Source organism: Haemorhous mexicanus, chromosome 2 (assembly GCF_027477595.1).
Source record: "Haemorhous mexicanus isolate bHaeMex1 chromosome 2, bHaeMex1.pri, whole genome shotgun sequence".
Classification (NCBI taxonomy): Eukaryota; Metazoa; Chordata; class Aves; order Passeriformes; family Fringillidae; genus Haemorhous; species Haemorhous mexicanus.
In genome coordinates this window covers 52,201,847-52,227,920 of record NC_082342.1, presented here as the reverse complement: position 1 = coordinate 52,227,920, position 26,074 = coordinate 52,201,847, and the positions used below count along the sequence as shown (strand labels likewise).

At 44.6% G+C, this 26,074-nt stretch overlaps 1 protein-coding gene across 2 annotated transcripts in view; it reads left to right on the top strand.

Moving 5' to 3' along the window:
* The window catches only part of KATNAL1 (katanin catalytic subunit A1 like 1), a 39,813-nt gene extending 28,432 nt beyond the window's left edge, over positions 1-11,381 (top strand). For both annotated transcript variants that reach the window (XM_059838817.1, XM_059838816.1), the window contains exons 7-11: positions 2,042-2,200; positions 3,058-3,184; positions 4,152-4,286; positions 6,599-6,725; positions 8,190-11,381. In XM_059838817.1, coding sequence (XP_059694800.1) covers positions 2,042-2,200; positions 3,058-3,184; positions 4,152-4,286; positions 6,599-6,725; positions 8,190-8,388 — 747 coding nt within the window. In that variant the 3' untranslated portion in view covers positions 8,389-11,381. The remainder of the gene's footprint in view (positions 1-2,041; positions 2,201-3,057; positions 3,185-4,151; positions 4,287-6,598; positions 6,726-8,189) is intronic.
* The last annotated feature ends 14,693 nt before the right edge of the window (positions 11,382-26,074 follow it).

Sequence of the window (26,074 nt, the reverse complement as noted above, 5' to 3'; positions counted from 1 at the left end):
CCTGTATCTCGTGCAAGGTAACGCTTCCTGTAATACTTAGCAGGAGGTGCAAAGCAATGGATGGGCTTCAGTTTTTGCATGTGTACCTGAAGCCAGGATTTGACCTTCCAGAATAATGGAGAATTGAACCAATATCCCAAAAATGTCTTTACTTCCCTATATCACCAGGTCCTGCACTTAACACAGTTTATCAAAAACATGCTTTGAATGTGATTTGAATTGAGGTGAAGTTTTTAAAAAAATATTAAATGAACACATTTGAAGCTCAGAGAGAGCAGTAAGTCATCTCTGACCTCCATATTACAAGCTGAGTAATTTTCACCCAGTCACTTCAGGGCTGTATTTGCAATATTGTTGTAATATCAATATAACTGTGCAGCATCTCAAATCAGAATGTCTGAGTGTTCACGGGGAGAAAAGTGAGTCCATTTGCTTTTTATACTTGCTGCTCTGGAGCTTAGGAAACCTTGGACAGCCTGAGGAGTGACTTTGGACTGTTAGCTGTAGAGATGGCGTGTGAACATTTCTGATTTAATTTACCGATGAATGCATGTTGAGCTTGCATTAGCTAAGTATTAAATGGCAATAAAGGTATTAAGAGTTAATGGAAAATGGAATACAGAGAGGCTATTGCTTTTGAATGGGACATTTTTGAATAATTGCATTCCCGGTTGATTTGTTTTTATAGATCTCTTCCATGTCATTCTTTGTGCTTTTTGAAGTAAATTTTTGTGAGGAACAGATGAAATCTAATTTGCTATATGGCTTGCATTTAACAGATATTTTATTGCTGTGGCATTTTATGTAAGTTATTAATTGCAAAGCACATTATGATGTGCAATTCTAACACTAGCTAATTTGATTACCCTTGCAATACAGTACAATTTTAGGAAACTCTTGTTAGCATGTAATAAGATCTTGCAATTTGGAGGGGGAAAAAACCCCAAGCTGCTTGAGCCCTACATTTTCACTGATTTACTTAAAATCACAGGACCCTATACTAGCACTGTGCAGAACGTGGAACAGTGTTTTGTCCTTCTCCAGTGCTGCTGCTGAAAGGGTTGGAAAGACTACCCATAAAGATGGCTGTATTTAGTAGTAGTATCAAGAGTGATTAGCCCATCTCAGTGACACAATGTTAACATGGGTTCTGAGAGCACTGTGTGTAAAGCCAAAAAACTGTTTGTGTAATGATGGGTAAATGTGCTGAGCTGCAGACATGTGTGCTTCTTTCTTTCACAGACCACAGATGGAAAGATAGTCTGATGATGTGGATATAAGAATTGTTTCTAGTGTAAAGCATTCTGAATAATCACTGAAATTCAGATTAGGCTTTTGTGGGACTAAGCAGTAGTCCACATGAGCCACAGTTGCTTATCTGTAAAATAGGAATAGCAGTGCAGTCCAGTCATCCAGCATGATGAGGATGGTGTTTCATCCAAAAAATTGCTATGATGCAGTAGTGTGGTCATAGGAACATTGAGATCGGGAGATTAAGCAAAAAACAAACAGATGTATTCAGTAAATGCTCTTATGCAAATGTAAACATTAACCAGATTCATACATATTGTCAGGATATTTTGGGAAATTGTTTTTCTGTAGAAAATTTCTCTACTGAGGAAACACAACTAACTGTGAAAGTATTTTGGTTTCTGTGAAACTTTCTTGTGAAGGGACCTTTGTTCCAAAAAAAGAGTTTGCCATCTTCATCTGCCTATGCAGCTCCTTGTAAGCTGGAAAAGGCCTGAGTTCAAGTCAAGACTCTGGTTCTGAGCAAGGCTGTAAATCTCTTGTCCATTTCCTAGGTGTCAGGATAAGCAACAGGTGCTGGCTTTTGTGGTTTTGACTCCAGTGGAGTGGTAAGAAGAAGTGGCAGAACACTTCCACACTGTCCTCGAAAGCAGGATACTTGTCTTCTGTTTTCTACTGATGAGGATTATGTTATTAACTTAAATCCAGATCTTGGCTCATATAGAGATGTTGTGTAAAGTACCAAAGTTTTCTTAATTTGTTGTTCATTTCCTTTGTTCTCACCTTTCAGGGGGTGCTGATGGTTGGTCCTCCTGGCACTGGCAAAACAATGCTGGCAAAAGCTGTTGCTACAGAATGTGGGACAACATTCTTCAACGTGTCTTCCTCTACACTGACGTCTAAGTACAGAGGCGAGTCTGAGAAGCTGGTCCGCCTCTTGTTTGAAATGGTATGTCCTCAGTGATGTGGTCTGGGGCTCATTCAGGTGAGAAAGGACAGCACTCAGTTTCCTGCCTTTCCAGTAGCATGCTGGAAGCGTGGAGTTCACTGAACTGACACCCGCTCAACCCATTAGCGAAACATAATTTCTGGGTTTCCATACATATGGTATGTTATTGAGGATTAAGAGGGAAATGCTTCACCACCCATGTTTAGGATAGCATTTTTCAGACTAAATCGAGAGTCGTGACCTCAACAGAAATTCAGTATTTGTTTGGTTATGGGGTAACAGTCCCATGTGAAGTAGATTTGAAATTGGAAGGGTTTGGAACTGTTATTCTAGAAGCAATGCATGTTTTAGTTCTGTTTTTGTTCTGAATGATGGTCACAAGCCTCTCAGTGAAGCTGTGGGTGCACTCCATCGTGCAGGGTGTGTGAAGGACATGTCCATGTGGGCTGTTCTTCTGGGACCCTCCCTGCACTCCTGTAATATTCACAGCTAAAACCTGAGTTTCTTGAGATTGCTGAGCTCCCTTCTGTCCCTAATGCTTAACCCTCAGCAGCCCAAAACCTGGACATGAAAACTTCCTGTATTGTGTCAAGAAGACTATCCTATTGTGGTAGTGTTTCTTTTCCCCTTTTCAATGTCATTTGCTGGTGCAAGCCAACCAACACTGACCCCAGGAGTACAATTTAAAGTGTATAAACCTCAGCATGTGACAGTTTGTAAAAGAAGGTCTTGAATTCCTCCCTTGTGACAATCAGGGAAGATATGTGTGCAGTATGTCCAGCAGGGCTGGGTTGTGGTCTGATGAAGGCCTGTGCTTGCTGAGCAGCCTTAATAGTGATGTTTTCATTTGAATAAAGGCACGGTTTTATGCGCCAACAACAATCTTCATTGACGAGATAGATTCCATCTGCAGCCGCAGAGGCACATCTGATGAACACGAGGCCAGTCGCAGAGTCAAGTCAGAGCTGCTTGTGCAAATGGATGGTAACAAAGGCTTAGATCGGGCTTTGGGGTTGGGATGCTGTTTCTTTACAGGTGGGAACGTAGGAACTCGAGCCATCTGGAAAACCTGGCTTTAAGCATGAGAGAAAAATGAAGCACAACTTGAGATGAGTGTATTTTTGGAGTGTTCAACAACAGATAACTGAAAAGGGTGTTCTGCTTCATTTTTTCTAAAATGGTTATTTTTAGGGTGACTTGAAAGCTCATATTAAAGAGACACAGACTCCACAAGAAGCAGATAATGGAGATTTGTGCAGTTTAATGCAGATATTTAATTTGTATTCAGTTTAAACAAAATTCTGCCCTTTGCTAGACTCTCCAACTGTGGAACCCCATTGTGAGATCTGCTTTTGCTGTATTCTATGATGGCAGCTAATATTACCCTTTTAAGTCAGATGTAGTACCTGTTTTGTGCAGGTGCACACAACAAGCATGACCATCTGAGGAATATTGTATGGTGTAGAGGTTTCATAGCCATCTTTATATTACAGCTATCATAAACTGCTGTATAAACTGCTGTATATAAACTACTATTTTAAATGTTCTCAAATTTGCAGGTTCATTGTGGTAAGCTCAGGATAGGAAAGCTTTTGATCTCTTTGCAGTCCTCACTTGGTAAGCTGAGTGACTCCTGTTTCTTCTATGACCAGACTCGACAGAGATAACACTGTCAGTGGGACTAGTAGGGCTACACTCACATATTGCTGTGTTATTGGCACTGTCCAAGAAAGCCCTCCCCTTACTCAGCAAAATAATGGACTGTCCCTCTCTCTGTGATAATGATGGTCTTGTGATGCTAGCTATGGGAACTTTGGAAAGGGACACAGGACTATAGAGAGCTGTTGCTTAGCTTTGTCCAGGCTATGTTTGTCCGTGCAGTGTTTCTCAGCAAGCATCTCCATCAATAAGAGCTCTGGAGTAAAATTGCTCTGAACTGTTGTGCTTGCAGGGGTAGGTGGTGCTCTGGAAAACGATGACCCTTCCAAGATGGTTATGGTATTATCTGCTACAAATTTTCCCTGGGACATTGACGAAGCTCTCCGACGAAGACTGGAGAAGAGGATTTATATACCTTTGCCCACAGGTGTGTTTGATAAGACCATTTTCCTTTCCCCTCTTTGCAAGATGAGTTTAGGATAACTGCAGGACAGTTGCGCTTGTAAGAAATCCTGATGGTTTTGTGATGAGCAGTGTAATGCAGGGGTTAATCATTTGTCTGGATCACTTTATTTTTAAAGAGAGTGAAAAAAAGAGAAATGCTGCTTGCTTGGGGGCTGAAAAACAAAGAGCTGTGGCATTTCATTGCAAGCCATTGATGGGTTCTTATATTTTGAAAGAGAGTTAGTTTTAATGAGCTTGGAATTATTTTAAATGTTTAACAGTCAGCCCTTGAGTGATCATCAAAGGCAGCCTTTGGACATGTTCACAAATATTGCAAATGCACTCCATGCCCTTGCAGACAAATGGAAAGAAGTAGTTCCATGAATTTTCACTTACAGGCTTAGTTCATTGCAAATCACTGCTTGCTTGCCTTTATTACTGTGCTTCCAGTCACTCAGAATGCAGCAGGCTGATTGCTTTCCTGCCCTAAGACATCTCAGCTTGTATTGTCTTTCCTAGCTGTCATTCACCTGTCCTATTAATTTTGAGATTCCTATCACTTGAAGTTTGCATAGCTCCCTTTCTTCTTGGTACAGTGGAGGCCTCATCTCTCTGCATGAGCACTCAAGATAACAAGATGCATGTCCATGGTGACAGTGGTTGTGATTGAGTTTAGCAGGTCTAAGGACACTTAATAGTTCTACAGCTTGTCTGTGCAGCTTACAGGCAGTAACGGCCCCTAACAGGATGCCTGTCTTTATGAGCAATTAGTTTAAAATCCTATCAGCTCTTCCTCTTGTTTCTAATTAAACCAGATTGTTTTTTAACACAGTGTATTACACCCTGGACAACATAGGAGATGTGATCTGGTTTTATTTCCAGTCTTAGTTTCTGTTGTATCTATTCTGCAAGTAGGAATGTCCGGGCAAGTCTGAGTGATGCATTTATAACTGTGCTGTGTGATTTGATGTAGTCAGGCATTTTAACTGAAAAAGTGGTATGGTAGCATATGTGCACCTGTGTATTGTGGAATTTGATGCAAGCGTATATTCTGTAGTGTTTAATTTTCAAAATGCTGCACAGACTGCTTAGCCCCACAGCAACAATTAGAAGAATGTTCTCTGATGCAGGATACTCTCTGCAGGTATGCTGTGTGTGCATTGTGCCCTCTGAATAATAAATCCCCATTTTATAGCTAGTGCCAGTTGTGTGGGATAGATAGCTCTGGGTTCTTGACAGTTCTGCAAAGCACACAAAACCAGCAGCTCTAGAGAAGCTTTCTATTTTCTTTTGTATTTCTCCTTCCCCAAAAGTTAAAAAAAATAAGAATTAGGGACATCAATGAATAAAACATAATGTATTTTATTGAACATTTCTTTAAGACTTTTAGCCTTTCCTACTGCTACTTCTGCTGTTGCAGTTGTCCTTTTTTGTAGGTCATAAAAATTGGTCACTTGGGGAATAAAGATGCTGAGCTGGCGTATTTGTCTTGTACAGTGAAAGCCAGGAAACCAGTCATCCTCTTCTTTCCCACCGTTGTGCACAGTAACACAGAGGCCTAAGCTGTCAAATGTGAATTCCCTCTTACAAGCTTAGGCTGCTTAACATGTGTACCCAAATGCACATATGCACATGCCCTCTGCAAGAGAAATGGTTAATTGACTGCATAAGGGCTCATTTACACTGCTGGTTATCACTGTGTGCACACTGCATCTGGGTAGGAAAGTGGGATATCAGGACATTGCTATCAAAAATATATTAATATAGGTTTATTGTATTAATGTGTCTGTTTTCTATCAGCTGATTTTTTGGGTCCCAACTGAATAAACTGCTTAAACATATGCTTAAAGTTCAGCCTGTTGTTAAGGGGTTTGTGCTGTCTGAAGCTTTTTTAATAGAATCCTTATTGTAGTTCTAATGAAACTCTATGAATAATATGCAGTCAAACCCTTGAATAGGGAGTGGATCTGAAGGGATGTGAGAAGAAACAGAAATTTGTAGGATTGTGCTTTTGTGCCCTTGAGTAATATGTGACCAAATGCTTTATCACCTGAGACATAACAGACATTTTTAGTGACAGATCACTTTGACAAATATCTCTCGACCATGCTGTTTTAATACACTGCATTTAACCAATGACTTTACTGTATTTGATTGCACACTTCAGTATGACTTGTTCTCTCTCTTATATTGAACTCTTTTGTTCATACTTTTCACTGAAAAATCTAGGTTGTGTTTATATCTTTTTTTAGTGTAACTCTTGCCAGTCTTAAAACAAATATTTTTACGTTCTAGCAAAAGGCAGGGCAGAACTACTGAAGATTAATCTTCGGGAAGTAGAACTAGATCCTGATATCAGCCTTGAAGAAATTGCTGAGAAGATTGAAGGCTATTCTGGTGCTGACATCACTAATGTTTGCAGGTATCTCATTGCCTTTAATTTGCAAATAGAACTGCATGGGAAGTCATCATTTGCATTATGTGATAAAAGGCAATACCCACTACAGCTGAAGCCATGCTCACAGTGTCTCTGTATTAGGCCCACATCTATTTACTGTGTTCATGTATTACTGTCACATGGAGTGGTCCAAATACCATGGAGTCTTTCTGTGATGTGTTTTTCTTGGATCTGAAGTGAAAAAAATTATCTGAGCAAATCTCATGTTACAATTGGCTGCATTTACTGTAGTTATCTGCATTTGTTAATGTAGTGCAAAGCAGATTGTTGGGGTTTTTTTAAAATCCCATTAGTTTAAGAGCTAGAATTCTGTAATCCAAAAAATTCCTTTCACAGAACACTTCTTTGGGACTTCTATATGCTGCATGTTTGAACAGCCCCTAGTGCAGCTGAATTTTGGTGTCTACCTGAATCTTTTAGGTCCAAGGGGGATATAAATTAAAATATTAGTATTTAATTTATGTCTGTCCTTTTCCCACAATTTGTTTCATTTTTGACAAATCAGTCTTTTCTGGTGAAGGATCGGTATTTGAAGAAACTCTATGTCCCTTAAGAATCCTGTCAAGAGAAACTGATCCTGTAAGAGTATGGCTTGGGAATCTTCTTCTCCTGCTGCCTTTCTGAAAATGTGAATTCACTCCATGGATTTGAAAACTCGGTGTGTGTCACGTAGTAGTGAAATTACCTTTCTCCCTAAGGCTTGTGTTATCCCTTGCTGGGAAAAACCTGGGGAAAAAGAAAATGTAATTTCAAACTGCCTGTGGGCCACAGTGTGAGAAAATGAGCAGTGTTCTTCAAGCTGATGGGCCAGGCTGGCAGGATCTGAGCTGGGGAGGAGTCACAGAGCAGGCAGAGCGTGAGGAGCCACAGGCACCCATGGCCTCAGCACTGCAGGGCCATGTGATGCTGTGTCTGATGCCTCCTGCTCTGCCCTTCACCTTGTCCAGGTGCTGTGGACAAGCAGGCAGCCAAGCTGGGCTGCACTCTTAACCCTTGCTGACTGTCCTTTGGGAGACTGCAGGGAGAAAGTTGAAGTCTAAAAGGAATGCAGTATAATAATCCAGATTACTTAAACAAAAAAAGTCTTTGAGTTTGTCTCCCAACCCACCCTTTTCTGTTCTGAAGTTGTAAAATTTCATCTCAATGAATCATTGTAAAAGGTTTTCAGTTTTATAGTTTTAATTATCTCTGCACATTTACCATATGCTTAAATGGGTTTTGGTGCCAGTACATTCTTTATGTTGAATTAATGTAGTGATCTGGGAACATGGAAGCTACAAAAGATGTGAACTGCATCTTCTATGGTAAATAAATGCTGTCATAAGTGTTCCTGCCAGTGGTTTCTAGCAAGAGTATACAATCAAAATTCATAGGCTCACAGCACATTCTGCTCGCAATTAGCTGCCATGCCTTGTCCTGTATTTCCAGGGATGCATCTTTAATGGCAATGAGAAGACGTATTAATGGCTTAACTCCAGAAGAGATTCGTGCACTTTCTAAAGAAGAGCTTCAGATGCCTGTTACCAAGGGGGACTTTGAGCTGGCTCTGAAGAAAATCTCCAAATCCGTTTCTGCTGCAGACCTGGAGAAGTATGAAAAATGGATGGCTGAGTTTGGATCTGCTTAATCTCAGTGACAGCTTTCCTTCGCTGGAGTTTTATGGTTTTTGTTGTTCTCACTTTCAAAATGAGTTAGAATCTTTTTAAAGGTTTAATAAAAGGTCTGCCTCTGCCCTCATCCCACCCCTTTCTGCTGACAGGATCTTTTAAGCTGTTTGCCTTTAAAGGGAATGAACACAATAATGAGCTGATATTGTAAAAGATATTTTATCTCTGAAGTAGAAAAATAAGACAAACAGGAAGGGAAAAATCATACTTCTGAGGGTAGTCTTTTTATTTTTCAAATGAAGAGCAGTGTTACTTAACTTCCTCCTAGTCATTTTTTATGGCTGGAGTCAATAAATCAGCTGGGGGATGTGACTCCAGAGGAACGGACAAGGGCTTGCTGTACCCCCCTGCTCTTAAGTGCTGCTTCTGCCTCCCTTGAATGTGGCATCCAAGTTATTATTCTTTCTCTCTGTGCTCGGATATTCAGAGCAAAGCCTGTGGATTAATTGGCATTACACAGAGGAAATGAGGATCAGTTTTCCATCAAGACATGGGCCTGACTCTCCTCTCATGTACTCCCATTTGGAATTGATGTCACTTCAGACTGTTATCAGTGTTACCTGCAATGATTTCAGATGGGAATGAGAGGGAAAGAAAAAGGCATGGATTGTTCTTAGTCTGGTTTATGCTTGTTCTCTGAACATAGTTTGAACCTGTTTGACCAGTAGGCACTTTGACTTAGGTTATAACTTGCACTTTTATGCTTTATATATCATCTTGTGCTTTGTCTGTGCTATCTAAATGTAATTGTTATTACTATTATTATTATTTTAGTACTAAGAGTTTAATAAAGACACTAATTTCAAGGCTGTATTTAAAACAAAATGCTGTCTTTAGAACAAATGGCTGTGAACCTCCACTTCTGATTAGATATGAACTTTTTGCTAGCATTACTAGGCAATGGGACTTTTACCTTTTTATGTTGTAGAACTGTTCATGCTTAATTTTTTTGGTGAAGGTTTCTTAAAAATGTATAAATATTACTGGTTTAGTAATATATAGAAAATAATCTGTATGATGTCATTTATGTTCTTAACTGTTTCTTCCCTTCTCTCATACAAGTGCAGTGATGAGAAGGGTTTTAAAGTCTAACATGAGAAATCCTCTCTAGAGTATACCTGTCATGCTGACTGTATCAATTTTTCACAGACAGGCTCAGCCTGCTGCAAGTCTGGCACATGAAGTTTTCCTGTGGTAGTAATGTGAAGGAGTGGTCAAACAACCAGATTTACAGAGAAACATGCAAGCTCTCAGGTTTTTGGTGATGTTGTGAGCTAGGCCTTAAGTATTTTGGTGGATGTGAATTGCACTGCAGCTTGGTAGGTATTCAACCCTTCACCTCTCTGTGGAGACTCCTAGTGGCACAGACAAATGTGATGGAGTAAGAAACACACAGCACCCCTTATTGAATGGGAAAATATCATTATTTGCTCCTTTTTGTTAGTCCTCAGAAGTTCCCAATAATGTCAGTAATTGAGCACAATGGTCTCTTGGGCCATGACATGTTAACACTAAGACAAAATCCTTCAATCACATACTTTGTTTGCTCAGGGAAGTGGTAAAATCACCCTCCCTGGAAGCGTTTAAAAAACATGTAGATGTGGCACTTGGGGACATGTGAACATATTGACATGCCAGTGCTGGGTTAATGGTCAGATTTGATGATCTGAGAGGTCTTTTCCAACCTTAATGATTCTGTAATTGCTCCCAGGCAATAACTGGACTGAATAGAGAATAAGCTCTGAAAATATTGCTATGGACTGTCATTTTTTCCTTATGAAGCTGTAGGCAGCCACAGTTGTTCTTTGTTTGTTTGTTTGATTGCAGTAGACGTAAGTAAAGCTACACAAATCTTTTGTGGCCAATACCAGATTAGCACTATGGGGCCTCTGACTAAAGAGGCCACTGCTGCCCAAGGAGCTTAATCTACACAACCAAGATGTAGAAGGGAGTTGACATGAATGACAGTAACAGCCCTACTCAGCTGCCCAAGAGCACTGCTGGGATTCAACAGTTGCTGCTTAGCAGGGTCTAAGTTGCAGTTTGCTCAGTTTCACATTGCAAGCAGCAGTGACCTTCCTACTGATGAAAGCACAGCACTTGGTGAAAATGTCAGTCCTTAGCTCTTTGATGAACCTTCTACCTTAAGGCATTAAACTTCCCTCTTGGCTGTTAAGCAAAATTCACTGTACTGGGTATTCCCTTTAGTAGGAATTATTCAGGTGCTGCAGTCTTTTTCTCTAAAGGTCATGGTTTCTACCCCAGAAATGTTTTTACTCTACAGGTCCATTCATCCTTTACAGCTGCAGAACAGAAATGTGAACGTTTTCAGGCAGTAGATGTTTATGATGGTTGTGCCCCAGAATTACTGATGTGACTTGGGCTCTGCTAGATCAGGCATCCCAGAAGGCTGAGACCATCCCTTCCCTGCTGAGACCTTTCAGGAAAGGGAGCTGCCCTTGCACACTGACCTTTTCATCTTTACCAAGTCAATGCTGGCTTGGAAACTGGGTTATTAATTAGGTGGGCTTGGGGACTGGTTTATTCACTCCAGGGAGCCAGCCCAGGAAGGAAGGACAACCAACAGTGGCAGCAGCTCAAGGCCCAAAGGATGAGCTTACAGCTCAAAGTGAGACCAGTTCATGTCCCAGTGCTGGAAACTCTTGTGTAAGGACACTGGATTCCTTGGAGAGCAATGTACCAGCATGTCACAGCCTGCTGCGACACCGTTCGGTCTCTGCCTGTTTGTGTATGGAGATCATCCGCACATGTGGGGGTACGCACACACGATAGGTGGTTCTTCAGTAGTTGTGCCTAGATTACATAAAAAACATGCCTTAGAGCTGTGTTTATGTGTTTTCTAAACATCTGTGAAGGCCCTCTTGGGTGGCACTGTTAGTTTTTGTACAGTACGTGATCTGGTTGTATGAAGTAATAAACGCGCACTAGAGTCTCTCCGTCTCGCTCGAGTGGGGCTGGGAGTGCTTTGCTGCTGACTGCTTCCAAAGGCTGCCATACAGTGTGGATCTCTTCTGTATGTCCTGGTGCCCTTTCACCAAAGTCCTGGATGGAGAGCAGTTAAAATCTGGGGGTTTTGGATAAAGCTGTCAGCAATGCTTTCTCTCTAAATTGGCCTTTCTTTGCCACAAGCTATAAAATGGAGAATGCTCCAATGCCCAGCACATGGAAAGGGGGGTAGGGGAGAGCAGAGGCCCCAGCAGATGTTCAGTGTTAGCACCTGATTCAGACCTCACAGAACCAGGCAGCCTTTTTTATTACTTGCCCCTGGGCTGGAAGTATAATCAGGCTCCAAAGAAGCTGTATCATCAGCTGTCTGCTAACCAGGAGACTTTCAAGAGCATAACTTCTATTAGGAAGGAGCTTTCAAACTTAAAAAGAGACCCTGTGTCTCCTGGGACTGAGTTGATTATTTGAATTTTCTCACTAACTTCCTTATGAAAGAATGGAGTTTCCAGTGTTTCATAATGCTTCAAACATGAAAGACTGAGCAAGGGAAATGCTGATCAGGGGATTTCAGGAGAGGTCAAATCTTTGCATAGGAAGTTCAGCTCACCCTAGTTTAAAAGGGACTGGAATAGCAAAGGTGCACTGACTCATTCTGATCATGGGAAAGATGAAAGAGCTTGTGTGCTGTAAAGAAGTCCTCCATCAAATGAGCAAAGACTTCATGGTACAATCCAGGCATGAGGACGTGGAAGCAGATGAAGAAATACTGATTTTTTTTTTTTTAGTCTGTTATTGGAATAAGCCGCCCTCAATCAGATTGTGAATTGAGATGTTTTTTCAGAGCTGTAGTGACAAACAAATACGTGATGAACATGCAGGTGACACCGTGCTGTGGGGGAGCAGGCAGGGAGCCTGGGAGTCCTAGAGCTGCACACCGGTGCAAAGTGGGTGTCAGCACCACGGCAGCAGCTGAGCCCCCTCTGTGAGGGTGGGCTGTCCAGGCAGCTCTGTGGTGCAGAGTGGAGCCAAGATGGACAAGAGCAGGCTCAGTAGTGCTCTGGAATAAAGCAGACTGCTGGTGCAAAGGCAGGGTGCTGGTGCAGTTCAGAGAATGTCTCACACGGCCATTTCCCTGTTCATGGTACGGGTTTCACTGGAGCTCTGTGAAAGCTTGGCCATCACTGTGGATGCCTCAGTCACCAGCTCAGAGCCCAGCTGCCACACAGAGCACAGCTGACAGAGCTGCAGCAGCAAGGGGTGCTCCTGTGTCCCACAGCACTGGAACATGTGACCCTCTCTGCCTTCTGGGCCTGCCTGGTTTTGTGTGCTGGCTGTGACCCGTTCTTGTGACCCACTCAGTGCACGCATGGTGGTTCAGTACCTCTGACAGAGGGGTTTCTTTGTGTGCAGGACAGAGCTGTCTTTTGATCAGCTAAAGCGCCATGCTTCTACACGTTGGCGTGAAGGTGTCTTGGAAACATTCAGGCAATTTTCCTCTTCTTTAGAAGGCCCCAGATGCATTAAAAGCAGATGGGATGAAACATCTTGGCTAGCCTGGTTGCTCAATGCAAGAAAACTTACCTCAGCAGCCAAGGAGGTGCCACAACAAAAGTTCTGGCTTTGGTATGAAGTGGCAAAATGTGGGGATATTCCCACTCCTACTGCACAGGCAGAGTTAGGGTTGTATCGTATCCAAGCTATGTTTCCTGGCTTTTGTGCAGTTGTGATTTCTTTGTTGCAGTAGGAACATTTTTCTCAGAATTAGGGGAAAGCCATGGGGTATTTGTTCACTGTCTGGATTAGGATTTTGGAGATCCCATGATCTGGTAGGTACATAAAGCAACTGAACCCATTCCCAGGATGCTGACTTTTGGAGAAACTCATAATACATCCTGCCTGACTGTCTGGCTGTACAGTAAGCAGTGTAGCTTTGTGCAAACTCACATAAATATAATATTTAGAATATTTGTTTGACAAAGAGAGAAATTTTTACTGCCAGTTTGCAATTGTATTGCTCTCATTTGTAAGCAGCCCCTTGCATATGTTGTTTAACTGAGGTAAAAGAAAATGTCTTGGAATTAAGATTTTTTTTGAACTTGACTTTGGAGAGCAAGAAAGGTAGAAAAATATTTGCCTAGAGGAAGATACAAGAGCACTCAAGACATAGAGATTTGCAATTTCCTTTTTTTGTGGCTTTCCTTTTTGTTGCACTGCTGGGCTGTGCTTTCTGTTTCCAATTTGTTTTGAAATAATTACCATTGTTTATCCGTCTCTCAGACAGCCTTTGCAGATGATTTGGTTCTACAGAGCCCTCTTTTGCTTGCCTGTTGGTGTTCTGGCACAGCGTGCTGTGTGACATCTGACTGAACAGGCTGATGGCATGAGATCTTCCTTGTGAAGGAAAGGTCACCCAAATGGTGAAGGTGAGAAGAGCAGCACAGAATACCAATTGGGCTGGCGGGAACAGAAACCATAGCAACTCTGCCCAGGGTTTATAAATACTGCCAAGAAGAAAAGGGGAATACCCTCAAGGAGATGCTGACAGCACTACAATATGCATCTTGGTAAAAGTGTGGGTCTTTGTGTCTTCACCAGTGAGCAGAACCTATGTAAGAGGGTGGAAGTGGCTCAAAGGAAACCAATTCCTGGCACTGCCAACAGTTTTCATCACCCAGCCTTGCTCTTTAAAGCATGACAATGTCCAGGGGCCAATTTGTCACTGCTGCTACAAAAGCTGCCTTTTAGATAATCAAATTGGACTTTCCAAAAGCTTGCTGCCTGTCTTGAAATGTCTTCAGACTTTGGCATGTGGTGGGACTGGAGCTGGGCTTGGAGGCCTAGAAGAATAAGGCAATGTTAATAGTGGTGTAGTTCTGTAGGGTCCTGGGGCTTTGTTGTGCTGGCTACAATTTGGGTGTGCAAGAACAGATACTCCAGATGCTTATGGGGAGCTGAGATGGTAGAAGGATGGGAAGGGAGGTGGAAGGTCCTGGGATCAGTGGAGGAGACAAAACTGTCCCTCTGACTCCCAGTTCCCAATCCTAAGGCAGACAGTAGTATTTCTCAGTTGCTTTTGATTTGCAGCCCCCTAGCATTTTTTGCACTGAGGCTGAAGATCTCTGTATTGTGAATTAAATAGAGCAAGTTTTGGTAGTTTTTTTTCTTTAATAGAACAGGTTTGTTTTTCTTAAATACCTTTTGCAGACCCTTAATAGGTGCTCCTGTGAGCCACAGATGATGGTCTGAAAAGCACTGGCCCATGACATCCTAATCTTGCCTGAATTTCTTATGGGAGAGAGTCTATAATGGATGGTGCTGATTTTATTTTTACTTGTTAGTTTGCTCAGAAAGATGAAGCTCAGTGAATGTGAGGTGCTTCTGGGGAGTTTATTTACGGTGTGTTTTCTTCTGTGCAGATTAGCATTTCATCAGCATATGGCACAGCCATTTAAAATAAATATTTGGCTTTCCTTAAATTATGCTTGTGTAGAAAGGTCCCTGGGTATGCATATCTGTCCCTCTGTTGGGTCTAATTAGACATTTCTGCCATGGTGCTGGGGGACCAGTCTCCTTCCCCCTTGCTGAGGAGCCGAGAGCCTGCTCTTCCCCTGCCTGAGGGATGTGTGTGCCTCAGCTTCGGTGGGAACGAGGCAGGAAATCCTGCCCTTCCCGATGGGGCTGCCAGCCACACGCTGGCGGTACTGCCAGGTCAGCCTCCTTCCCTAGACCCTGGGAATTCAGATTTATTTAGACTGGGAATTGCCCAGCTTAAGCAAATTCTTGGCACCCCGTTCAGGCTCCCCTCCTTCACCTGCCAAGGCAGCTGTGCTTTTGCAAAACACAGCCCCGAGTGAAGCCTGTGGGAGCAAACTGTGTGCTGAAGGCTGGGGAGGAGCTCAGGCAGTGTTGGGGTAGGATGGGATGCTGGGCTGCAGCCCTGTGTGCCCACCCAGTCCAGGCAGGGGAAATGAGTGGTGAGGAGAGGGAGCAGTATTCCCTCAGGCATGCAATATAGATGTGGATGGGAGAAGAGCAGGAAACTTATTTTAAAACAAAGGAACAAATGACAAACGAATCAGTTTTAAGATCAAGTGGAGCCTGTAACCCAGGAGGCCTTTTTCATCTCTTTGGCATATCCAGATGTTTTGTTTTCTCACAGATGATTTGGAACTTGTTTCCAATCTAAGTTCTCACTTGATTTGTATCCATTTGATCTTGTGCTGATAGCACTGTCTAACAAATATTTCTCACTCCCTGATATTTGGGTTACATCCCTGAATGCTTTCACAGACTCACCATATAAAGCAACACCTTGTGCTCTGTTGTACAGTACAAACTCCTTCAGGCTCTTATACAGACTGGATCCTCCTCAGCACCCTTCCTTTCTGGCTGAGCCTGTTCTTTATTTAACACAGATCATCAGGAGCATACATGGTGGCTCCATAAGCCACACAGAGCAAGTTACCCAGTAAGGCAAAGAAAAAAAGAAAGTGCTGTCATGGTACATTCCTGTAATCAAGTAAATAAACCAAATATTTTATGGCACGCAGGAGGGCAGGAGGTTTGGGTATATTATCATTGCACAGCAAAGAGGCCTCATTAGATAACTGAGGCATTCATAGGCAATGGGATACACAGGGAAGTGGTTGAAGATGCAGGAACTCTCCAGAGAGCAGCAATAGAAAAGATGTGGATATTCTGTTTGCAGGGTTTGCAGCTACATGCACCCACGTGGTTGGAGACCACAGCATTTTTGTGCATGTTTGGATGCTGCCCAGACAAAGGGGAAAAAATATTTGGGACCAGCTAGCACAGTCCAGCGGTCCATGGCCACCAGAAACCAGGGATTAATGTGAGTGGGGAGGGACAGGATGGATAACAACTGCCTTCTGCCAGTCTGCCTGGCTCTGCCTTGCTCTTGGAGTCCAGGCACTCACACTCAGGTCCCCACTGCCATGAGTCCCCAATCACTCTGTGCAGGACCCTGCTGGTACAGGATTCTCCAGTGCGTGCTCCTTGTTCTTGAGCTGTCTGGATGCAAAACCAAACTGCAGCCTCCCAAAGGGAGCTGTTAAGCATTTGGCACCAGAAACCCTACTATGTAAGAAGTGAACCCACTTTGACTCTGTTCAAGAGGTTCCCTTCATATCTGCTGGTGGCTCTTACAGCCAAGGTGGGAATAAAACTATTGCTTTTCTGCTCCTCAGTGACAGGGCTGGTTTGTGGTTTTTCTGTTGTGTTGCTCTGCTGGGACTCTGTGGGTGTGCCAGCAGCCTGCAGTGGCTGTGTGCAGACAAGCACAGCTTTGCTGCTTGGTGACCCTGGGAGTGCAAAGGCTTTGTCTCCCATTAGAGACCCAGCAGCTCTACTTCTCAAAGACTTCTTCCAACCAGAGGTATTTTGTACCATGTTTCAACTCTGTCCTTTTGACAGAAGTTACCTGCAGGCTGCCTGGCCAGTCTTTTCCTCTAATGGTGCAGAGTAGTTTTAAGATGACAATAAAACTGTCACACTTAAGAAAAAATGCCTGGCCAGGTTTGGTAAAGGACAGGAACACAGGAACAAGGTTGTGTCTGAGCCCTGACAGAGGTCACCACGCAGCTCCCCAAATCGGAGTCACACTGACTTGAGATGGTGTTCAACATGATCAGGGAAGGACCATGGGACAGGATGAGGAAGAGATAGGTGGGAGGAATTCCTGCTGCTGGAGCAAGTCCAGCTGCCCAAGTGAGGATCCATGGATGCTTTAGGGGTATGAGTTTGGAACAGACTCCTAGTTTATATGGCTTTGGTGGTTAAGTTGTGATTTCTCATAGCTGTGAGCTTTGCTAACACTCTTCTCAAGGGCGGGGGACAGAGGGTCCCGTGGAAGAGGTATTGCCAAGGCTATTGACTTTTCTGTGGGCACTGCATCTCTTCAGAGACCTGTGTTGTGCAAGGGGCTCTGGACAGGCATGCAGGAATGACATCCCCAGCCTGAACAGGAAACTGGGGACACCAGTGAGACCAGCCAGGATGGGCAGAGGAAGAGGCAAGATCCCCGGTAGGAGATCCATCCCATCATGGGTGCAGCCAGGATGTACTGAGCTTGTTGCTGTCCCTGATGCTTGCTGGCAGCCCTGGAGATGGTATCTTCCAAGGGCTGAGGTCAAACACAGCCTTTGCTGAAGGAAGCTGTCCAGACCACAGCCATGGGGTGGTTTGCAGTTTGGCTGGGCGGCTCGCAGACTCAGCTGGGGCACTGTGGGGCATGGGCAGCTGGGAGCACAGGAAACCTGCTCTTTGTGAAGTTGGGGTTGGGACCATTTCCATCTGTTCCCAAAGAGAGGTGGTGCAACATCTCCTGGCTCAGCTTCCTGAAGGTTTTCTAGTCCCACCAGGATTTTCCAGCTGCTGTTGCTACAGTGCACAGAGCTGGACCATTTCTGTCTCCAGTAAGCTCTACTCTTCAGCTTCAGCTTCAGCTTCAGTTTTAACCTTGAGACAAACTCATTTTTTGCTTAAGAATTGATGTAGCATGCCATGTAACAAATGTTCCAGTATCTCCTCCAGTCTCTCAGGACTCATTACAAATTTACACCTAAGCCTTGTTTTTCATTTAAGCCTTGGAGTTTTCCATGTAATTTTCCTGTACGGAAAGGGACGTGCAGGTACTGAGTGTGCAGAACCCACTTGCTCATCCAGCACAAATCCCTCAAACAGTGTTTTATATCCCATGTACATGGAATTTGTAACCCCTTTGATTTAGGGTTCTTGGGGTGTGGTGCCCACACTGGATTGATAAATACTGAAATTTCTTAAGAAGCACAGAGGTTGCACAGCATAAGAGCTCAGCTGGAGGGGACTCAGAGTCCTGCTGAGCTCTGAATTCTCGAAGACCACTTGACTCCTTGATCCACCAGAAACCTCCCAAATGCAGCTGTCTGCAGAAGTGTGTCCTTTAAGAGAGTAAGAAATTGTCAAAGAAAAAAAGGGTTCAAACTGCTTTCAAGACTCATAAGCCCCTTGAGGAGGTTTTAAGAGCTGGATCAGCTCAGCAGTTGCTTTACATGCCCAGCAGCTTTCTGTTTGTGCCTCTAGCAGCCGTGGCTGGGGGCTGGATGCAGCTCCCGGCCTCGGGGCTGGGCTCAGGCACGCGCCTCTTGCTCAGAGCAGCTTCAGCTTTAAAGCCACTGCAAAGGTTTGTGTACAAAGTGCTGACTGCAAGCATCCATCACGAGGAAAGCCAAGAGGAATGTGATGCACCAGGCTTGTTTGGAAACCGCAGATGATTTACAAAGTGTGCTTAATTGGAAGTTTCTCTTTGCGGCTTTCTGACGTGTTATTTTTCTGATGCAGACGTGTAGGAGTCTTTTAAAAGGCCCATGTTTACTAAAGAGGAGTTGCATAATTGGGGATATATTTATGAACTGTGTATGTGCAGGATAGGCAAGTGACCTGAGCAGCCATAGCAGTGCAGGGAAGGGTCTGGGTGTCTCAGGGCATCACCAGCTGGGTATGAGGGACCAGCATCCTCTTCTCTGGGTGGAAGAAAGGGTTTCCTGCCCTTATCCCCTAGGTATCTGTTCTCAGTGCTGGCACTGTGGTTATTAAAATGTGGGGGATCTGAGTGAGTCCACAGAAAGGCAGTAAGGAATAGAAGAGGTGAGAAGAAATATAGTCTGTGGAGGAAGGTACTCAGAATTAGGGTCACTACATTTTTACAAAAAAACTTTAAGAGAGGTTAACTTGACATTTTTCTAAAAAGCCTATTTTTAAATCTAGCTTCAAAAAATCTTTAAAAATCTAAAATTTTTTTTAAGAGGGTGAGGATATACCATTCTTGGTGTCCACTGTGGGGAAGGCAGAGTTAAACAAGCTCAAGTTATATCAAGATATATCATATGGGATATTTGTGTTAAACATCAAGGGAAAAAAGGCAAACATCCCTACGTCAAAAATTGGAAGAGTAGTGGAGACACCATTCCAGGAAGATGTGTCTGGATTAAAAATTTTTCCCCACAAACAGCACTGGAGCAGCTATCCTGCCTGTGAGCAGGGCAGTGGACTAAGCGATCATCTGGACATAGTTCTGATGAGTTCTGCCACGATTTGGGACTTACACCCTTTTCCCCCTTTTCCTGTACACCAAAGACATGAGTTTATAAATGCTGCTTCGTGGAGTTCCTGCTGGCACCCACCAGCAGAGGCAGAGGAAAAAGTTCAGTTTCAGGAATTTGATGACACTTTTTCACACCAAGCTGGATGGGCATTTCCACGCTGGCCAGTGTGGAAGTACTGGGGCCAGCTGGGGTGCTGGCATTTATCCCCTTGCTCCACGGTCCTAAAGGTGTTCACATGGCAGCAGCCTCACAGCACACATCCTCACACCCCAGCTCTCCCTCCCTATGTCCCCCCCCAGCCTTAAAAGTGACCACTTGGCCTGTTTATGGTTTATTAATACCTAAGGGACTGAGCTGCCCCCCCCCACGACAAGGATTTTTTCCGAGATCATGATGGGCAACAGGAAGAAAAGGCATATAAAATAAAATGTGGAATTGTAGTTTTTGTGAAGGGAGATTGTACTGCCTCCCAGGCTGTGTTTGGGCAAGCTCATCTCAATTTCCATCTGCTAGGTGGAAATTCCGTATGCCTCTATCCTGACATGTGGAATTAGCATCCAATCTTGTCTCAAACACCTCAAGAAGTGCAGTATCCATCACAGGCTGGGCAATTTTCTCCAGGAGGTTAATGTCCTCATGGTTAAAATTGTGCCTGATTCCCAGTTCGGCTCGGCGCGTTCTCCAGTGCCCATCACTGTCTATCTGTGTATCTTTCTCAGACTAGGATCTTAGTGCCCTATTAGCATCCCATATTTTCTCTCCACACATGTACTTCTACACATCATCAGATCACTTCTCAGTTTTCTTTCTGACAAGTTACAGAGGCTGACCTCTAGAAGTCTCTCCCTGGAAGTGATTTTCTTCAGCTCTCAAACCATTTTTTATGTCTCTTTTCTTTACCCGCTCCAATTTTTTGATGTGCTCTTTTAAATATGGCACCTCAGCAGGATGTAGTGTTCTAGTGTCAGCCTGACCAAGGACATACACTGAGATAAAATCGCCTTCTATTCCACTTCACAGTCCTGTTGCTTATGCACTGAAGGACCAAATTAGCTCATTCTGCTGCAGCAGACAAAAAAAAAAAAAAAATAGACCCCACATTTGAGAACCAGAAGGCCAGATAGTGGTATTAAAAAGAGATAAATGGAGCCAACATAAAAGCAGAATTACAAACCAGGGCAGGATTAATAGCACACTGTGATACTAGCCTGGACACATTAGTTGAAAAAAAATGCTGAGAAAACAGTTTCTTCCACTTCAGAGCTGATTGCAAGGCTGTGCTGCTGTGAAGGCTCCTGTGTGGTGGGCAGGCTGTGCTCCGAGTGCCACCAAGTGCCAGGGCAGCCCCGGGGAGGGTGAGTGACTCCGGGATCGCAGGGCTGTGCTTGGAGACCTTGCTAAATTGTGCCCCCAGGCTCTTTGAGACGCCAGGCAAGCTCTGATCTTTTCCAGGCTCAGCCCACAGCTAGCTGTGGATAGAGCTGCCCTGCAAACTGGGAGATACTTTTAGAGCTCCTCACACAGGAAGGCACCCACCACCCTTTGTCCTCTCTGTCTTCTGCATTGAAAATATTTCACAGGCAGGAGGTTTTTCCTTAGTTCCCGTGCCTGGTGACACTTGCTGAATGCAGAGTCACTGTGTCATTTGCAAATACATTTTCAGTACACATCCTCAGCATAAACCTCATCTCCCTGTATTAGAGACAGTGACCTGACCCCTCTATTGCTCTAAAATCTTTGAGGGATTCCCTGCAGCATCTCAAGGGTAACATGCCCTGTGCCAGTGGTCAGGTCTCCTGGTCTTTGAAGGCTTTCTGTGAGATAGTTCTTTAGTCTCTTTCTTCCTCATTTCTATATCTGTAAAATAGATTTAACAGCCTTGGGGTTGGATAAGATGCTCAGATCCTAAGTTTTTTTTGTTTGTGCTGCTGCAAACCCTGTTGCACTGCTTCTGTCCTCAGAATGAGAGTGACAGGGTGTATCCTTCTCCCTTGCTGACCTGCTGGTTTGGGGCTTTGACCCCTGGTGCTTGGTGTTCCAGGAACCTGGACACTGAGGGCACTGTCAGTCCTGTGCTTGCTGCGTGTGCTTCTTGTTGGACACCTGTGGGAGGGTGTCCTTACCTCAGGGGGCAAAGCAAAGCCAGGGACAGGAGCACTGGTGTATAGACACACTTTTTGGGGGATTGATGGACAGAGAGAGCCTGGTGGAGGTCACAAGATGGCTGGTGCACAGTGAGGTACCAGGAGTTGAGGTGAGAGAGCTGAGCTTATTCATCCATATGAGAAGGCAAAGGAAAGATCCAGTTTTTGCCTGCAACTACCCTATGGGAGGTAATGCAAAATATGAATCCAGACCTTTACAGGACATACGTAGTGAAAGGATGAGAGACAGCACAGGAAATCCTATGCAGATATAAGGCATCAGAATCATCAGACCACTGTGAGAGTGGTCAAACCCTGGCACAGGCTGCCCAGAGAGGCGTTAGTGTCTCCGTCCTTGGAGATGTTAAAATTCATCATGGTCCTGATCAGCTTGCTATGACTGGACCTACTTGGAGCTGGGCTGGTACCTGATGGCTTCCAGAGGTCTCTTCTGACCTGAGCTACTCTGTCATTCTCTGACTCGCTTGAAGTAACCTGCAGGGCAATGACAGCGAGGGGACAACAGCCACAATCCCTTGAAATGAAGGCTATGCAGATGGCTTATTGGCATAGGAATAGGATAAAATTTAATCTTCATGCAGCACCACTTTAATTAAAGAAAGCAGTGTTAATCCTAGTCCATGGAGCAGCATTTCACCTTGGACAGGGGCGATGCACAAAGGGGCTGAAGGAGAGCTGTGTCTCCTTGACCAGAGATGCTCCAGGTGCTCTACAAGCACTGCTGGGAGCTCTCATGGAGGCAGCAGCTGCACCAAGGCCCTGGAGACAGACCTGGGAATTCCATAGTTGTGACCTCTTGGCCTGAGATCCTCATTAGTGCTCAGGCTGTAGGCAGTGATGAAGAGAAGACTAATGAGCATTGTTTGGCCAGATGGGGGTGATGTGAGAGGTTGTGTGAGGTGGGAGTCACATCATCCCACTTCAGGTCTGGGAGGCAGGGCTGGAGACCAGCTGGCTCACTGGGCTCTCCATCTGTGGAAGGTGGTGTGCTCCCCTTGGAGGATTCAGCTCATCCTGAGGTGTGTGTCTCAGACTGGTGAGTTGACAGTGTTGATGATGGTATTTGGAGTTTATTTTTTCTTTATTGACTCCCACAGAGTGGGAGTCTAATCTGGAGATTAGAGGGACAGCTGTCTTAGACTTGACCAGTGAAAACAACCCATTCTGGGGTTTGGTTATAGATGTACCTTAAGACTCCACATGGCTCAACATATCTGGGAAGGGACCAAGTCCCTGTGAGTGCCAAGCTCAGCACCAAGGCAATATACTGCCTTCATGGGATCAGGAATCAGAGCTTTATATGGTTAAAGCTAGAGAGGGAGGTCCAATTCCTGATGCCATCTGCCACTATCCTGAACTTCTGCTCTTTCAGAGTCAATGTTTTCATACTGGGGAGCTGAAGAGTTATGCTTCCTGTCAGAAAAAAAACCTGTTTGCCTTTGGTGGAAAAGCAACACCTCAGCTTGATTTGCCCTGGCCAGGCTACCAAAGGCATCCATGTGCGTCATTCTCTCCCTGTTCTTTCTTCCATTCTCTGATTCCAGACACCTCCCCAAGGTCCCTCATTTCTCCGAAATGGTATCCATCATTTTTTTTGCTGACTCTTCCTCCTGTGCTAGCAGTGCCTCCTCCTGCTCCGGGCCCAGCTACCACATTAAATACTCCAGAGACTGCCTCACAAGACTTCAGAAAAGCTTTCCCTGCTTTTCAAAGAGAGAAGGGCACATTGCTATTTGAATCTTAAAGGCATTTTGTGTTTTGGTGAGGAGAAAACCTGATCTGGCCTATCTGTGCCATAAGACGGAGAATAAAGCAAGAATGCTGAATTACACCTTAAAACTTTGTGCTTTGTCAGCACAAATGTGAAAAATGTGTTTTGTGTCTGTGGAAATCCCAAAAGAACATTTTGGAGGATACCTACAAGTGTCCATACAAAGCACTCTGCAGGAGCAGGCAGTTGCCAGGGAAGGCTCTGTGTCCCTCAGGACTCCTAGAGAAGCAGCATTGCTGGGACCCTGACACCCAACACACTCTCATTCACTGTAAACAGCTCTGATGGAAAAGCAGATCTGAGCTTGTTCCACGTGAAACAAAATGTTACTTACAGAAATTGTTCCACCATTGCAAAGCTCTTTCCCGGATTCTAAACATATGATTATGCACCTTCAGCCCTGTGCAAGGTCATGAAGAATTACAGTGTTTCACCTCTTGTTCAGTACCTCAGGTCTATGTAAAAAAGTCAGTCTTTTGGCCTTAGATCCTAGGGATGCAGCCGTGCCCTAGATCCTTTCAGATCCTCGGGGTGGAGCAGTGCCCTTTGCCCATGAGACTGACTGAGGGAGGACAGATGTCTGTGGGTCTGGCAGGTGCTGAAGCCACAGGTCACACAGGGACTGCTGATTGCCAGAGCCTGAGAGCTGCTCTGGAAGCGGTGTCTTGAAAGCAAAGCCTAATAAAAAACCTCTCTTCTTGCTGCCATAGAAACCGAACAGACTGAACAACTTGTTACTTCTCTCATCTCTAACAGCTCAACACCTGAAGTGACTTGACCTATGAAGATATTTGCATTAAGTATCACACAATTGCTGAGGAAATGGGATTGAATGGAAAAACAAAAGAGAAGAAAAATGTCCCAAAGGTCCTTTGAAAGCTGCTGGGCAAAGGGAGAGTTTTTGAGAAATGGAGGCAATTCTCTGGAATGAAAATCAAGGGAACAGAGATGCCAAGAAGAGATTTCTGTCCAAGAAGAGTTCACTATGGACATGGAAGAAACCCAGAAGAGTGGCTTTGAGCTCTGCTGGGACCCAGCAAACCGCAGGACCAACACAGCTGCAGGCTTCATGGCTGTGTCACTCCTGGACAGCATTTTCCATCCAGCACCCCATTTCTTCTTCAGATAGCCATGGCAGTGTGAAGCTGTATTTCCTGGGGAGCAGTAATTGTTGCAGTCCCATCTCACAAAAAGCTCTCACAATGAGATTGCTGGACTAACCTCCAACATTCACTGCAGCTCTCACAGGACCCTGCAACAGCCAAACCTCCCCTGGGAGAGATTATGGAACAATAAGCTGTTGGTTTATATGTTTAATGTGGTAGTAAATTAGAGGAACTCTGTATTTCTTTGTGAATTTCAAAAATCCAGATATTAGCCATGAGCCTTGACATCCTTGCAGCGATATTTTTTTCAACCCCGTGGCACAGGCTGCTCAGAGTTGATCTCTTTGCTCCCAGAACAACTTTCTCATAACCAGGGAAGACTCTCTGATGCCTGCAGCAAAACCTTTTGGAATAACCCTCCCCACCGTTCCCTGCTGACCCCAGAGCCCACTTCCCTTTTGTCTGCTCCCGCTCCACCGTGACTCTTGGCAGCAGGCACTGCTCAGGGCTCAGCCAGATGTGGCCCTTTGGAGGCTGGGCTGGATGGCCCCTCTGCCTGGCAGGCAGCTCCCCTGAGCCCTGCTGCAGCTCGGCGTGCTGCTGACAGCTGGGCACGGGCAGGGCTCTGGGATCCTCCTGCCGCCGGTGTGACTCTCCTGTTTGCCACTGCTGGCTTTGCCCTGCCATGCCCTGAGTGAGGTCAGGCAGGCATGGACTGGATCCAGAGGCTGTTCCCTGATGAAGCAATATCCTTTGCTTGGCTGAAGGAGCTGCCCCACCTGCTCAGCTGGGTGCCTCCTGCCAAGGCAGTGGAAGCGCTGTGTGCGAGTCCCTGCTCCTTGCCAGAGACCGCAAACCAGAGCGCGGCTGGTTTGGGTGGGACGGCCCAGGCAGGTCAGAATTATTCACAGACACTGGCTGCCTTTGACAGAGTACACAATTTATTGCAGGCGTCATCTTTCTCCCTTGCAGGTACCACCCTGCCTGCTTGCAAGTGCGTGGTCAGAAGCAGCAAACCCCAGGAGCACCCAGGCCATGTAGCCCTTATCTGTGCCCCATCCCTTCCCGGGGTTCTCACCCCAAACTGGGCAGCATCTTGCTCTAGGTGCTGGGGACTCAGCTGTGATACCCTGGTTCAATATCACAGCTCCTGGACCTGCTCCAGGATTTGTTGTTTGGGATTTTTTCCACTGGTTTTCTTTTTTTTTTTTTATGTTTATTTTGTGTTTTAATTTCATGCTGAAATTGTTGGCACCCTCCCACTGGGGGTTGGGCGTACGTACACCCAAGCAGCTCCCACATGGACTCTATTCTGAAACAAAAGGATTTAATTCTGAATAAATAAGTTCAGGACTAAAACAATTTTTGCTTTACTTAATCAGCCAACTGCTCTGTACTGGTTTCTTCAGAGGTGGTTATTTCAGCCTGGTTTTCCATGAAGATACTGGATGCATGTGCACACTGCTGGATAATGATGCTGGCACCACAAAATGGTCTCCTCTGGAACATTTAGGCTTTGCACAACAAATTATTCA